This window comes from Camelus ferus, chromosome 3 (assembly GCF_009834535.1).
Source record: "Camelus ferus isolate YT-003-E chromosome 3, BCGSAC_Cfer_1.0, whole genome shotgun sequence".
Lineage (NCBI taxonomy): Eukaryota > Metazoa > Chordata > Mammalia > Artiodactyla > Camelidae > Camelus > Camelus ferus.
In genome coordinates this window covers 97,645,277-97,661,506 of record NC_045698.1, presented here as the reverse complement: position 1 = coordinate 97,661,506, position 16,230 = coordinate 97,645,277, and the positions used below count along the sequence as shown (strand labels likewise).

Genomic DNA, 16,230 nt, shown 5'->3' with positions numbered 1-16,230 from the left:
GTGTTGGGGCAGAGGTGGGAGTGGGCTATGAGTAGGAGATTGCACAGTTCTCTTAGTGGTCTCTTCCAGCATCTTCTACCCTGAGGAAGTCCTTCTTGAGGTCTAATGATAATCTTTCCTGCTGTCTCTTCTCTGCTTTCTCTTGCTTTCTGCTTCCCAGTGGGCAGCTCTTCAGAATAGTTCCTTCAGGGAGTTGGCTGGTCAAACAGACCTAAGACCTGAGCTATAGGAACTTTGGAGACCTAGGACACTCTGGAATGGGGAAGTCATGGGAGAGAGTCATGCTCTGAAACAAGATATCAGGAGAAACCATGTCAATGAGAAGCAATAGTCTTAAATCCCTGCTATGTGATTGGCGAGGAGTGGGTGAAGGTGGGGGGTTCTGAATTCAAACCTGGTAGGATAAGTTCTTAAGCCAAGAGTGGCTTCTAGAGCCCAAGGCCTCCCTCAGAACCACCCTCCAGGCCCATCTGAGGCTACCGTGTCCTCTCATTTCATGCTCCGAGTGCCCAAGCCAGGGAGAACATAGACACTGGGCTGCTGGAGAGGGGTCTTAGCCAGGGCGGGCCCACATTTGGTTGAAAGATTGGGAGGTGCAAACATGGAGAGTGGGAGCAAGCTATCCATGAAAATCTTCAGCTTAGGTGGGGGAGGGAATCTGGAAAGCGGGAGGGGGAAAGGAAGGGAAAAGGAGGAGGTATTAATTGGCCCCCTTGTTCTTGACCACACATCCAGCAGCCCCCCACCTCCTCTTTGACAGATAGCAGAAAGGGTACCCCTACACTCACAAACTCAGGCCAATACAGGGAAATGGGCTTTTCGTTTTCCTCAACACAGGAGTGCCGGGTGGGGCTGAACAACAGGTGTGAGCTCCACTCCATGACTCACTGAGAGTTGTGGTATCCCTACCTGGGACTCGTTTTCCCCCATCCCTCATTTTCCCTTAAACCAGGGGGTGGGGCTGGGGGTGGCTGGCATAGCCTTGCTGGCCTTGGCAGCAGTGAGCTTGGATAATAAGCTCATTCATGTACCTGGGGTCCAGCCTGTGTGGCCCCAGGCACTGACTGACCCTCCAGGCCTCTGGAAATGTGCTCTGCTCTCAGATCTCACCTTCTCCACGGCAAGGGCAGAGCCTCAGCCCTCAGGCTCTGTGTCTTTGAGAATCTGAGGAGAGCTGTGGGATTAGGGTGGGAGGAGGGGGAAAAGCTGGCCCCAGAGAAACTGATAACCCCTGAAAGTGCTGTGTTGTTTTGAAGAATGACTTTGGAATTCGATTCTAAGTCACTAGTCTTTTCTGTGTGCCCCCTGAAAGACCGGTCAGGGTTTGATGGAAAGCTCCCCTCTGTTGGAGCTCCCATGTGAATTGGGACCCTGTGTCTGCCCACAGGAGGGCAGAGGGTAGGCTTTGGTCTTCACTGGGGTATGAAGGTGGATTAGCATCACTAGCTGAGAGCGCTGAACATATCTCATTTGAACATGAGCAAAGAAATCCTTGCGAGGCCTTTCTCTTTCATCTTTTCCATCTCCTGCCTTTGGTAAGACAGTGCCCAGACTTCTAGGATAAACTCCTGTCTGTAGGCTGTCTGGGGCCAGGTCAGAGGTGGTGATGTGCCTGCCTGTGTGCACATGGCTGAGCCACATCTGGCAGTTGCTTTTGGCAGCCTCCACCTCTGGCCTTGGCCCTTCGCTGACCCTGCTGAGCCCAGCACCTGGAGCGGTCCTCCTGCCCCTCTGGGACTCAGCCTGTGCCTCACGCTCTGCTCCCTGGCACCTCGGGTTTCATTAGGAACAATAACAACAAGCAGAGAGCGACTTTGTACTTCTCAGCAGGCTTTCATCCCAAGCTCAAAGCAGTTCACACACCAGGACTCATCAGTGCTCAGCCCAGGTCCCAGGCACTCAGCAGTGGGGACGAGGGGACAGAGAGCCCTAGTCCTTCCAGACTGGCACAGCAGTGGGGGTTGGGGTGGGGGAATCAGGTGGCCAGCAGGTCTAGGATAGAAGTAAAATTGGACTGAGGGCTTCAGGCTGCAAAGGGAAGAGTCTCCCTTAAAAGAGTGTGAGCTGGACCCTTCCTTCCCTCAGGCCCTCTGGCCCATGTGGATTCTGCGAGCTGCTGGAAGAAGAGGCAGCAGAAGCCCTTGGACTCGTGTATTGACCAGAATCCATAAGTCATCCTTGTTACTGCCCTCTGACCTTGGTGCTGGGGGCTTCTAGGCCAAGTTAGACCAGCCCTGACCTTAGGGTGGTGCCAGAGTGAGGAGTGTATGGTGGAAAAGGTGCTGGCCTAACACGGGCAAGCCCTAGCCCTGGCCTGGGGTGGGCTTCCCAGCGTGGCTACCCATGCCAGGTCGTCAGCCCCACTCACCCTGCTAGGCTTCCTCTGCTCTCTGGCCCACAAGGCTGGCCTGAGAGGTAGGCATAGGGAAGAAAGGTTTTTTTAAAAAAACAGAACAAACAAACAAACAAAACACAGGCAAAGCACTACCAAGACTTGAGACCTGGGGTCCATCAGAACCACGTGCCCATTGTACTTCCCCACCATGTCTGAGCCTGCAGCCCACCATTTATAACTTAGCAGAGGCAAGTACCACACGTCCTGTCTTCCTCCAGCCCAGCCCTGGCCTAGCCATCCATCCATTCATCAAGACTTCCAGGTCCTGGCCACACAGTAACTATACAAACTGCATGTGCATTTGTTCACCGTTGTATATTCAGTTCTGCATTTATTGAGTCCTCCTACGTGAATAAATCAGCAGCCCCTGCCCTCGAGAAGCTCAGACAGATCCTTACACAAATACCTATGGTTGGAACCAAGTGTAAAGCCAGAGACACATGCAGTGTATGGTGAGGAAAGGAAAAATTTGCTCTCCTAGGAGGGTGTACAGAGGGCTTCAAAGAGGAGGTGACATTTGAGCTGAGTCTGGATGGTGAGTAACGCCTTCCAAGAAGTAGGAACATGTCCATGCCTAACTTGCTTGGGGTGGAGGATGAGGGAGGAGTGGGGAGAAAGGAGGCATTTACTGAGCACTTACTACACACCAGTACTGGTTCTCTGAAGTATAGGGACTATTTTATCGTCCCCACTTCACAGATGAGAAAACTAAGGCAGGGAGAGTCCATGACTTGCATGTCATCCGGCATAAATTAGTGGCAGGATGGGATCTTAAGCTCAAGTCTGCCCCCTCCTCTGCTTTGCCACATACAGACTACCTGGCTCTGGACTCTTCCGCTGTCTGTGCCCCTCAAGTCCAACCAGTGAGGAACATAGGATGTTCTGTTGGTCCACTTGTTGGATCAGGTCCTTCCCATCACACAACTGCTTCCTGGATGTTGGACAGGGTTTAAGAATACAAAGATGGGCAGGTTGAGTTCCTGCCCTCAGAAGGAGATTGCATTGCGATTGGGGCAGTAAGGTGTGAACAGGAACTCTAGGGCACTGACACAATGAGGCTGTACCAACAGAGAAGAGTTCCTGTGAAGCTTGAGGTTATTATGGTCAAGTTGTCTAGCCAGAAACCAAACTGGGGGTCCAGAGAATCCAGCTAGATCTAGCACCAATCTGGGTAGTTTTCTGGTCCTGTGGAGCCCCTTGTGCAAAAGGTGAAGATTTACATCAGTGGGAAACTGGTTTAAAGAATCAGTTTGAAACTTGCTAGTAATACAGTTCTTGGTCCCCCTACCCCTGACCTTCTAAATCAGAAACTGTGGGGATGGGGGCAGCATGTATGTTTCAGCAAGCTCTCTGGCTGACTGTGATGTGTGCTACAGTGTGAGAACCACTGGCTGAGCTGTGGCCCAGCCTCCCAGAGCAGAGCTCTGCAGAGGGCCTGCCAGCACCACCGCTGCTCACCCAGCACATCAGCACCTGTGGCAGGCACGATGCTCGTGGGCTGCAAGGGGAATGGGGTTGCCACCTTGCAGACTGAGAAAGATGGGGACAGACCTAACTACAGTTGCAAGGCTGACCCTGGAAAGGAGTGACACAGAGTGGACAGAAGAGAGACTCAGTCCCATCAGAGGAATCTGGGGAGGCCTTCTGGAGGAGATGGGGCTGACGTAGACCTCGGAGAAATGGAAGCACTGTGGTGGAGAGATCTAAAGGGACCGGGCATTCCAGCTGAGGAAACCACGTGAACAAAAATGGGGAACAGAGGGTGTTTGGGAAGTCAAGGGCAACGCTGCCCACCAGGAGAGAGAGACCATCAGGGCCAGTTTTTCAAAATGTCAGGCTGGTGAGTTTAGACTTCTCTGAAATAGCAGGGAGTGAAGTCGGAGGCTGACCTGGTCTCCCAGAGCCGCTATTTGGGCGACAGCCAGCAGCGGTTTGTGGAAGGATCGGCAAGAGGAGGGCACAGCCAGGGCTCCTGTAGTAGTCCCAGCCGATTAGTCCGGACCTGTGTGGTGATGGTGGGTGGAGGGGGCTGTGGGCTTTGCCTCGGGACAGCGCACCAGCCGGCAGCACTTTAGAAGGATTCTGGAGGCTTGGGCCTGGCTGAGGCCTGTGACATCTCGTGCAGTCAGCCAAGGCTGGAGCTGAGCTCATGGTCCAGTCCCTTCACTGTACAAATGGGGAAACTGAGGCCCAGAGAGAGAAGTTTGCACACCCACAAGGCAAAAGTTGTGGCAGCTACCTGGCCAGAAGGAGAGAAGTGGCTTCTGGCGACACTGTCCCTCCCCCGACCACTGTGGCCTGGATTCCCTGAGTGCACCGTGGTCTCCTGCTGCGCTCCTTTGAACTTGTTGTTCCTTTTGCCAGGAGCACTGTCTCCCATCTCTCTCAGCCAATTCCTGTCACCCTTCAGGCCCAGCACAGGCTTTGCCCCCTCCGCAGAGCCTTCCCTGGCCCCAAAGGGAGGAGGGGGGCTGAGGTATATGTGCCACCAATGCCTCCCCGTTTCAGTATTGATCCCCCTGTGTGGGCAGTACCCCCACTCAGTAGAACCCCACCGGGCGAGGCCATGTCACCTGACCCTCAGCACCCAGCACGTCCGGAGAGCCCAGTGCGTGCTGAGTGAACTCGTGAAGGAGGCCGTTACGAGCTCATCCCCACTGTGCACGGGCACCTAGTGGTCCCCTTCTCCTCTTTGAGGAGGAGCAGTCTCACGGGAAGAGCTTGCCCTGGCTGAGCTTCCTGCCCTCAGCCAGGGGCCCCTCAGCCATCGGACCCCAGGGGTCCAAAGCAAGAGTCGTCCTTCAGTGAGGCCCCCCTGCACCATCTGCTCTGCTCTCCTGGGGCAGATGCCTGTTTTGGCTGAGGGGGCAGGAAAGGGCCGAGTTGAAGAGGCATGTTGGGTGGGAAAGGGCCCTGGGATTAGCCATCAAGAGGCCTCAACCTCCCGAGTGCCTGTAGCAGTCTTGATCTGGGCCATGGTGAGGCACCCATTAGTCACAGCCCAGACCTACATCATTAATTCATTCTTCCAGCCAGTGAGCAGTGAGCACCTACTCAGTGCAGGCACCAGGAGTGTAGCAATGCTAGACACTTCCCCTCCTTGACATCCTCAGTCTAGAAAGATAAGAACCCAGTTTGCTCCCAGGTAGGAAGCCCCAAGTAGGGCAAGTGAAATGCTCAAGGAGTCTATATGAGGCAGAGGTTGCTCTTGGCTGGGTGGATTAGAGACAGTGGTGGCATCTGAGGTGATCTTGAGGGATTTAAATTCATAAGAACCGCCAGCTATATTGAGCTCTCTCTGTTCCAGGCACTGTGCTAAGTTCTTGACATACATTATCCTCATTTAATTCTTACCACAATCTTGAGAGGTGGGTGATGATGTCCCTGTTTTACAGCCAAGGAACTAAGGCTCAGAGAGGTTAAGTAACTTGTCTAGTCATACAAGACACTGGGCAGAGCCAGAATGCCTCTGTGTCTGACTCTAACTGCTTCTGTGTGGGGAGGGGAGTGGTGTGGCAGTGGGGGGACGTGAGCAGAGCATATGAGGCAGGCAGAATACAAAGCAGGCACATTTGGGGAACAGCGTGTGATTTGGTTTGCCCGGAATATACAACTCCTGAAGGGAAGTGGGAGGGAGAGGTGTGTATGGGAAGGGGGCCCATTCACTGACCCAGCGAGTGTCCCCACTGGCTGCTAGCCAAGGAAGGCCTCAGCCTTTCTTCTACAGACATCATGGAGCCAAGGAAGGTTTCTCAATTCCCAGTGTCCACTGTTGGTGGAGTGGTTCTAGGGGAGCAGTATGGCCTGAAACAGGGCCTGGCAGATGGAGGGTTATGAGGGTGAGGCTTGGTGGAAGGTGATCGGCCCCAACCTTTAGGGAGGATCAAGACAGACACAGAGTTGTCCAGTAGACAAGGTGACTGAACAAGGGAACCCAGGAGAAAGAGCAGTCTTGGTTGAGAAGATGCAGAAACTGGTTTTCCACATGTTGCATGTGAGCTAGTGACTGAAGGTCTAGGCAGTGATTTGTTTTAGGGTGAGTTCTTTCCAGAGTCCTCTCTCACTAGCCTGGACCACTAGGACCACATCTCAGCCCTCCCAGACCCCAGAGTGCTTCAGCTAGGACTTTCCCTGGATGACTTGCCAGGAGGGTGGCCAGGCCTCTGGCAGCCTGGGCCTCCTGCACCCACTGGGGTATCTGCATTTGGCGAGCACATGGGCCTGTATCCTTGCCTGCTAAGACCTTTCTCTGAAACCCAACATTTCTTTGAATTCTTGTATTTTTATTTTATCTTAAAATCCACATAAACTTGATATTGTACTCCATCATAGGTTTGTTTTCATACAAATGTGCTGCTTTTCCTTAATGAGCTTGGCAAAACCTTCAGAAAGAGGCCCACTGAGGTCATCCTGTGGCTTTGCGTGCATCTCAGTTTGAGAAGCCAGTCTTGTCTGGTGTAGAAGGTGCCTCCCCTTTTCCTGACCCCACTTCATTTCCCCGTGACCCAGAGCTTCAGGAACAACTTTCTCCAGCCAGGCTCAGGAGGCCAAAAGTGCAGACACATCCCAAAGGGGACAGGGGCTCTGGAATCCCCTCCTCAGCTCTCTTTGGGTTCCTCAAACAAGGGGTGGCCTAGTCCATCAGCAGCAGGCTTTCTTCACTGAGGGTTCCCCGGGGCCAGGGCTCAGCCTTCCCCAACGAGGAGACTAAGCAGAGTTGGCCACGTGGTAATGGCCTTCCAGGACCATCATCTGCTTTGTCCCTACCTCCACCCCCAGCAGCGAAAGAGATGAGAATCTCTTCCATCTGTCCATAGAGAGCTTTCTCTAAGACAGGCAGGGTGTCATTTATAGGTGAGTCACCTGAGGCCTAGAGAGGCTAACCCACTCACCTAAGGATGGACAGCTGGAAAGTGGGGAGAGCAGGATGAAGACCTGTGCTGTTGTGTCCTCAGTCATCACTCTTTCCTCTGTTTTGTGCTGCTCCTCTCAGCCAATCTGAGGTGTCTGTGGCCCAAGCGCTGGTGAGAACCAGGGACACTGCACATCTCTGCTAGTACCTGAATGCTGCCCCGGCAACTGGTACCTCTGCTCTGTGACCCTGTGCCATCTTCCCAGGCAGAGGTGGCCTTCCCCACACTCCCCCATCTCTGCTGCTCATGTCCTACGTCTCAGTCCTGAGCCTGGGCAAGGAACCGCATGGGAGGGCCCCGAGGCGGCAGCGCTTGTCAGGCTGCCTGGCTACTGGCAGAGGGGCTGGGGCGGGGCGGGCACAGTGCTGGCCCTGGTGGCCAGGCTGGGCCTGTTCATGCCCTGCCCTCACACTGGAGGGCTGAGTGTCAGCGGTTGGGTGCTGCTGGATGGTCAGGGGAAGCTAAAGGCAGGAAATATTTCTGTTGGTCTTAGAGATGCCAAGTTTTGCCTCCTCCATCCTCCCTTCCCCTTCTTACCACCCCACCCCCCACCTGCACCAGCATCTGCCTCCCCTCCCTAGCTCCCATTCCCAACCAGCCCTGGCCCCTCTTCTCTACCTTGCAGCTGAGGTGCCAGGCTCCTGGCCTGCTGAGCTGAGAGCCCAACAGGTCCAGGCTGGCTTTCCCTGGTGCAGGGAAAGTGGCCCTCAGTGAGGCAGCGCCCCATCCCAGTCTCGGTGGAGCCCGACCACAGGGGCTGTGTCTTGCTCAGCACCAGATCCCTCATGCTTGGTAGGGGCCTGGCACATCACAGTGACTGTTGGAGGTGGGTATTTGTTGTATGGATGTGAGAAGAGGGCAAGGCAAGCCCAGGCATCAGGCTCTGCCTGGTTTGCCGAGGAGTGGTGGCTCAGGGAAAGCCAAGGGGCCCAGCGGGGCGCACACTCCCTCTGGGAGTCCTGGCCTGTGCACATTGAGTGGCTCCCGGGCAGGCCACGGGAAGGACGCCAGAAGGCCCGTTTCAGAGCAGGCCCTCTGTGCCCACTCAAACCAGCTGTAGGGTTAGTTGTTGTTTTCTTTCTTTCTCATTTGAACTTGGAGTCTATAATTAACCTCCAATAGGTCACAGTCACTTTGTGGGTAGGAGAAGGGTGGGGAGGGGGCCAGCTCGCAGCCTGTCAGCAGCAGGACAGTGCGAGACTTTGATGCCAGGCGGGCTGGCCGCATTGTCTCCAGGTGTTGCCCTGCAAAGGGGACTGCTCAGCCTTAGTCATGAGGTGAGGATCATTAACCCTTTTAAGAGTCCACTGCCCCTGCCCCCTGGTTGCTGGGAGGGAAGCTGGGCCAGGGCCTCCTGGCTGGGCTGCCTGGCCGTGTCCCGGGCGTCTGTCTTGCTCTCAGATCTCTGCGGGCTCCGCACCCACCGCCCACTGCTGAGAGGAATGAGGTCAGGCTGCTGGCAGCAGCGGTACCTCCTGGCCTCGGGGCTGGGATGTGGGAAAGGAGCAGCCCTGGTTGTTCTGACTGTTGTTATCTTCAGTGAGGTGCTTTCTGGGGATTCCTTGTCACACAGATGCAGGCCAGATGCCCTAGCTTGGCATCAGGTGACAAGCAAGCAGAAGCCCCCAGATACCCACGGTCCGACCTGTGGCAACTGAAGTGTGTCTTAAAGTTTTATGGGACCCTTCGTCAAAGGAAATCTTTTTGTAGAGACCCAGGTCGTCCGTGAGAGACCTTCCTCTTACTATAAAGTTGCCAGAGATGTCCCCACACCCCCGCTCCAGAACGTCCTAGTCCTGCCGCTTAGTTGGGCCCCGTTCCAGGAAGAAGGAAATGGGACGAAGTAACCTCTCAAGGAGGATGGGAGGTCAGGAGACATGGCTTGGCCTGAGGAGGAGACGTTATGGGAGGTGAAGGGACCAACACCCAAGGGCCACCTAGGCCGTCAGCTTGCCGCCTGACCCTCCATGTGTGGAGAAGGAGCAGCCCCCAGGGAAGCAGGGTATCAGTGACAGGCGTGGAGGCAAGGTGTTGGAATTTCCATCCCCTTCCTTTGAGCACACATCTTCCTCTTGCTTCTCCCTGAAGCCTCTCATCTGTCTGCTCTTCTCTGTGCTGGGCCTTTGAGAGTCCCCTCTCTGTGCCATGACAGACACACGGACCCTCAGGGCTGTGACTCCTCCCTTTGGCAGCAAAGCTGAATTTACAGAGAAGTTTTTGGCAGTATCGTTAATATTAGCAGAACATTGGAGACAACCTAACAAATTCATCTGAGCAATGGAATATTATGCAGCCTCTAAAATTATTTAGATCTAAAGTTCTAGACTTGGGGAAATGTCTTTACAATATATTGACCAGAAAAAAGGTAGGATATAAGCTGTTTTAAAGAGAAAAGTCTTGCAGGAGATATTTGAAAATGTTGACAGTGGTTCTCTCTCTGGTGGTAACTGAACGGGTTAAACGTGCTTTTCTTTTTCCTTACTTGTGTTGTATAATTTTTCTACAACAGAAATGTATTTCTTATGTAACAAAACAATAACAGAGAACAACAAGCTAGACTCCGCAGTGTGTGGGAGTGGTTACTCCGTATGTGGCTAGGTCATCACTGTCTGGGACAAAGCCCAGAACCTGGCACACAGTAGGCACTCAGTAACCACATGTTGACTGACTAGGGGGCTGAGAGCCTGTGGCTGGCCCTGGATCCAGGGGGAGAAGCAATGGGGCTCAGGATAAGAATGAGCTTAATATGCAGAAAGTAAGATCAAATCCTTTCCCAACTTACAAACCTCTGATGCCTTCCCATCACATCTACAAAAATCCAAGGCCATCTGGGGCAGGTTGTCCACAGTTCTCGCCACAGAAAGCCTGATGAGGCTCCAGGCCCAGCAGTGAGGGTGCAGAGGTCCTCTGGGCAGTGTTCCTGGTGCCACCCAGTGGGCATTCTGAGCTGCCACCCCTCCCTCCAAGGGACTTGCCTGAAGCATAAAATGCAACCTATTCTCGGGGTCCTCTTCCTTTTCCAAACACCTATCTTTGGCTTTCAAAGAGCCGTGAACTAAGATATCTGGGAGGGAGGAGGACCAGATGCTGCTGGAGCAGGAGACAGTTTTTGGCATCTCAGATGATGATTGTGAGGAACCGTTAAGAGATAGAAAAGAATATTCTTGGTAAAGAACAGGGCATGATTCAAATGGACGCTAACTTCTATTTTGTCATTCCTTAGACCAGGGCTGTCTCATAGGAATCTAGTGTGATCTGCATACCTAATTTCAATTTTCCTAGTAGGCACAGAACCAGTAGGAAAAGAAAAGGCAAAACAGACCCAGACTTCTCGTCCTGGCTCACATAGCCTCACGTCAGCCACCTGGGCCTACTTCCCCTCATACCACCCCTGCTTTCCAGAATCTTCCAGCCACCTGGGCATCTTCCATCCCTTGAACTCACCAAACTCATTCTCACCTCAAGGCCTTTATCCCAGGGCTTATTACTGCCTCATGTTTCCTGAGATTTTTTGCTATTCTCTACCCTCCTCACTAATGCAGGCTCCCTAGGAGCAGGAAGCTTATCTGTCTCGTTCACTGCTCTACACCCAGGCCCCAGAGCAGTGCCCAGCATGTAGTAGGATGAACGAATGGATGAATGGGGAACAAGTGAGCAGGCTGTCAAGAAGTGGCTGTTGGGTCTCACAGGGTTCTCACTAGATGGGGTGGCTCCTTGTGATCGGAAACAATCCTGGGTTTTCCATTGGTGGCAGGGACCGACCTTGACGCCCCTAGTTCCTCAGGCCCTCTGAATTGGGTTGCACCTGCTGTTTCTGGGTCTCTATGTGACCGTCACCACCACCGCTGGGCAGTGGCCATGGGCCTAGTGCATAGTACTACACCAGGACACATGTCAGGAGGTAGTAGAGTGACCACCATCTCCTCCCACCAGGCTCATTGAGAGGGAGGGGGAGTCAGGGGGCGCCTTTGTCTCAGAACCTCAAGGAAAGTCAGTGCTCTCCAAACAGGGGAAGGAATCACTTGAGAACCTGAAAAGAGCTCTTAGTGTCCCAGCTCACAAGAAGGGGGAGGAGCCTAGTTGGAGGTCACCAGATGATCAAGAGGGTAGATCACTGGGTGTCAACCGAACCTTGGAGCAAAAAAGCCAGCTGTGAAGATGTGTTCAGTATGCAGCTAGTCCTGAGCTATACACTTAGGATGTGTGCGCTATCACTTCTTGGCCTTTTGGTTAAGATCAAGTGTAGGATATGTGCACTTGCCTGGAATGTTACATATTTATTATATATTTTTAAAACCCACACACCTGGACCTCCTTCTCACCGGCCCTGCTTCAGAATGTCTAGGATAGTACACCAGAAATTGACATATTGTAACTGACTATACTTCAATTTTAAAAAAAAGAGAGAATGTCTAGGACATGTCCCAGGCACCTACATACTTTTTAAAGCTCCCCCTATGGTTCTTATTAGCATCTAGGGCTAAGAACTATTGATGAAGAGTGACTGGGGGCCCCAGAGCAAGCAGATGGAAGAGGGTGTGATGTACGTAAGGGCAAAGGATGCTGAGGCAGGACTTCAATTACACTTAGAATAATGAATGAAGTTCCTGAAAGGCCCACAGATTGATAGGCATCCAACCTCCAGGTGACAAAAACAAACAAAAATAATAAACCAAATATGAAAACTATAAGAAAGAGGTAATTGGAGAAAAAAAATTGTAGCAAAAAGTGAGTAGCCTTAATACTTATAAAGAACTCTTACAGATCAGAAAGAAGATAAGCACCCAGTAGAAAGACAAGAATAGGCAATTCAAAAAGAAAAGAAATAACAATGAGCCAACACACTTATGAAAAGCAGTCAGCCTCACCAGGAATCAAACAAATGCAAATTAAAGCAACAAAGAGGCGTTATCTTTTGCCTAGCTAATTGACGGAGATTAAATACTTGATAATACCTCGTGTTGGTGAGGCTGTGGAAAAAACAGGCACTGTCATTCACTGGTGGGAGTGCAAATTGGTGCAACCTTTCCAGAATACAATTTGGCAACGTGTAAAGCTGAGGAAGATTGCATACCCTTCTGACGCAGCAATTCCACTTTTAGGAAGATTGCCTTAGGAAATAATTGTGGATAATAACAGTAACAGCTAACCTTTATTAAATGCTCTGTGTATGCCAGGCTCTCCATGCATTATCTCATATAATCCCTACAGCCATCATCCCATGAGGTAGAAGCTGTTTATATCACCAGTGTTTTACAGGCAGGAAACTGAGGCACAAAAGGATTAAGACAATGGCCTGAGGACACAGAGCTAACAAGTGCCAAAGCCTGGATTTGAACCCAGGCAGTCTGAGTCAGGAGCCTCACTGCCTGCACAGTATACACGATGTGAACAAAGGATGTTGTGCACAGGCTATAAATGAAGATGAAGCTGCAAGGACGTTCCTCTGGTCTTGTTTGTAATGGGGGTGTGGTGAGGAAGGTGAGAACATATGCTGAATACTCCATGATAGGAATTGGTTACATAAATTATGATATACCTATATAGGAATATTACATGACCCTGAAAATGATGCTATAGAAAAATGTGTGTGAATATTAGAGCTTTTTGTCTATGCATTAGTGATCCCTAAAAGGACATAAAAGGAACTGATAAAATTGGTTGCCTCCTGGGAAGGCCATAGTCAGAAATTAGAGGGGGACTTGTTTTTTCAGCCATATACTCTTCACTTCTTGAATTCTGAATCATGTGAATATACTATTAAAGTATTCATACATCTATAAATATATATACACACATAAGTTATGTTATAGAACTTATTCCACGTATTTCCTTGAAATGCTACTAAGGGTTCCCAGAAAAAGCTCTAAGACCCTTACTTGGAGAAGCATACTGAAGTCAAAGATATTTCTTTAACTGTTTACCCACGTATTTCCCAAAATGATTTGCTCTTGGAACTCTTTTACAAGTGATATCTATTATCTCTCTGGATATGCATGTCCTAAGAAGTTGGTTTGGGAAATGTTATTAATATTTAGTGCCAAGGTGAAAGGCTTACAGTGTTTCATTAAATGAAAGAAAACATGTTACTGGCACTGACCCCATTTTGCTTAAAAATAGATGTTAAGTGTGTGTGTGCTGTCTGTGAGTACTGGGATAATGCGTGCCTTTGTTTCCTCCTTTTTATCCATCTATATTTTTAAATTTTCTAAAATGAACAAAAATCACTTCACAAGCACTGTTTTTTGTCTGTGTAATGTATTTTTTAAGGCTTTGGGAGCCCTTTCTCTCCATATCGCCTTTGTCCTGGCACCCCACTGTCATCTACTCCCTACTAACAGCCCCAGCCCAGGGTCAGGTCCACTGAGGGGGCCCTATCTTTAGCCAGGCCCTCAGACCTGTCTTTATCCAGACCTAGCTCAGGCTGTTGCTCTGAGCTGCTAATGGAAGGACCAATGGCCAGAATGGAGCCAGTCAGTCCCCAGATAACATTCCAGGTCTCAGCAGACCCTTCCTTCAGCTAGGTTCTCCCATCCTTAAAGAGACACTGAGGCTGCAGAAGCGGACATCAGCCTGACACGTTGCAAATCCAGATACCTGGGCTTCAATCCCAGCTTTTGTCTGCCTGGCTGCCTGACTGTGTGACCTTGGCCAAGTTTCTTAACCTGAGTCTCATCTTCACACTTTATGTCAACAGTGACACCTGTCTTATAGAGCTCAGGGGACCAAATGACAGCATCCTGTAAAGGGCTGTCCTGATGGAAATTATCACACACCCCAGCAGAGAGCATGGGCTTGCCATCACCTTCCAAGAGCAGAGTACATTTTCCTTTTTTTTTTTTTTTTTAAGTTGTTAGGGGATGGGGAGAAAGGAGGTGAAACACGGGAGACCAGGGCATGTGGAAATAGAATGGTGGTCAAGAAAAAACGGGCGAAGCCTCTTAGCTCAGCGTTTGCAGCCCTGTGGCCCTGACTGGGCCTGTGCCCAGCAGTGCAGCCCCACACCCTGTCCCCCACACAGCCACTCCACTACGCCCATTCAAGTCGGCCCACCTCGCCAGACCACGTGCAATTCTCCTAAACCACAGCGCTGACTCTGCTTGGCTTACCACCCTCCCTTCCTCTAGCCCCATCCTTTAGCTCTTAGCTAAGTTAGCTCTTCCCCCAGCCTGGGTTGAGGTCACTCCTCAGGGCTTCAGCACCCCCAAGCCTCCATGAACCATGCTGTGATGTCACTGCCAGGTTACAGCTCGCTCCTCTGCCAGACTGAATTTCCTGAGGACACGAGGTGTGTCTGTCATTTTGGCCCACCTATGTCCCCTGGGCCCAGCATAGGCCTGGGGGTCTGGGACAGGACTTAGGTCTCCTTGACTTCAGTCCTCATGATCTAAGTTTGAATTCCAGCTTCATCACCTTGGGGAAATGACTTCACCATTCTGAGCCTCCGTTTTCCCCATCTGTAAATGGGTTTAATCATTGCAATGAACTCATAGGGTTATTTTCGTCAGCTAATGTATAGAAAATTCTGAGTACCGTTCCAGGTGTGAGGGAAACTCTCCATAGGCAGTACACACAATGACATCATCCCAGACGTTGACTTGAACTGGTAAACGACACCAGGAGGGGTGGCTCCCAGGCCCCTCTCCTTCCTCCAGCCTCCCAGGAAGTGGCCTTTCCTCCGCTGCTCATGCTTGGCACTGCCCCCACCACCACCACCACCATGCTCACCTCCTGCCTTGTACCCCCACAGCCACCCGGCCCAAGCTGAAGAAGATGAAGAGCCAGACGGGACAGGTGGGTGAGAAGCAATCACTGAAGTGTGAGGCAGCAGCCGGTAACCCCCAGCCCTCCTACCGCTGGTTCAAGGATGGCAAGGAGCTCAACCGCAGCCGCGACATTCGCATCAAGTATGGCAACGGCAGGTGAGCAGCTTCCCTTCCTCCCTCCTGCCGCCCAGCCGCCCTCCCTCCTTCCTGAGAAGAAGAGACCTGAGCTGGAAAGAGCTCAGGGCTGGGCCCCCAGATCCACCCATGGAACCAGCTCTGGTCCCCCTTTTTTTTTTGCCATGCCCAATTTCTCCTTGCAGCTCTGGGCCCCTGTGCTGAGGTCCTGCAGTCAGTGGCTGCTGAATTAATGTCCCTGGATGGGTAAAGGCAATTTGAGTCTCAAAGTCAGCTTTAACTGTGGAAGTCCCCTTTTGTCCCTAAAACCTCTCAAAGGATCTGCCACAGTGCATGAAACTCACCACTGGGCAGTCTTGGGTGAAGGACTCTGACTCTAGAATGTGTCTGGGAGGTCACGTGTGATGATGGGCTGGTTCCTCAGCTCTGCAGGCTGTCACTGGGCAGAGAGCCAGGTAAGGGGAAAGGCACATGGCTTTCACTGGTGTCAGGACTCCGTATGCCAGACAGGTCTCCTGTGACATGGGAATGGTCTTTAATCTAGGATCACTGGGCTGTGAAGATGGCCTCTCTTCCATCTCGGATTGGATGGGCAGAGAGGGCTGTAGGCACCAGAGGAGACAAGAGTCCAAGGGCAGCCCCTCACCTCTATCCTGTCCTTCAGCCCCTGAAGGGAAGGCAGGCCAAGCGAGAGGGGAGGCACCCGCCTGCTGGCTGAACACAAGTTCTGTCTGACCTCTGCTCTGCGGGCCCTGAAGGCCCGGTGGACTTCCCTCTCTGGCTGAGGCACACCTCAGCCTTTCCTGCCCCTCCACAGGAGCCGTCATTTCCTCCTCACTCCCCCAAAATGAAAATGAAAATGATTTTAGATACAACCTGTCCCACAACAGAAAGTGACGGAAAGAAGGTCAGGGCTCAGGCTGCTCCTGGTTTGCCCTGTAGCCCCAGATATACAGCCTGCCCCTGGGCCTTATTCTCTGGAATGTGTGAGAGAGGGAGTGGGGGTCAGGGGTCGGGTCTG

The 16,230-nt window shown here is 51.8% G+C and overlaps 1 protein-coding gene and 1 non-coding gene across 4 annotated transcripts in view; both read left to right on the top strand.

The window, feature by feature from the left end:
• NRG2 (neuregulin 2) overlaps positions 1-16,230 on the top strand; it is a 165,347-nt gene that overhangs the window by 112,223 nt on the left and 36,894 nt on the right. For all 3 annotated transcript variants that reach the window (XM_032476866.1, XM_032476868.1, XM_032476867.1), the window contains exon 2: positions 15,059-15,230. In XM_032476866.1, the coding sequence (XP_032332757.1) occupies positions 15,059-15,230 (172 nt within the window). The remainder of the gene's footprint in view (positions 1-15,058; positions 15,231-16,230) is intronic.
• Positions 11,519-11,701, top strand: LOC116662877. Its single transcript, XR_004318962.1, has one exon. It is a non-coding gene; the product is annotated as a U2 spliceosomal RNA (small nuclear RNA).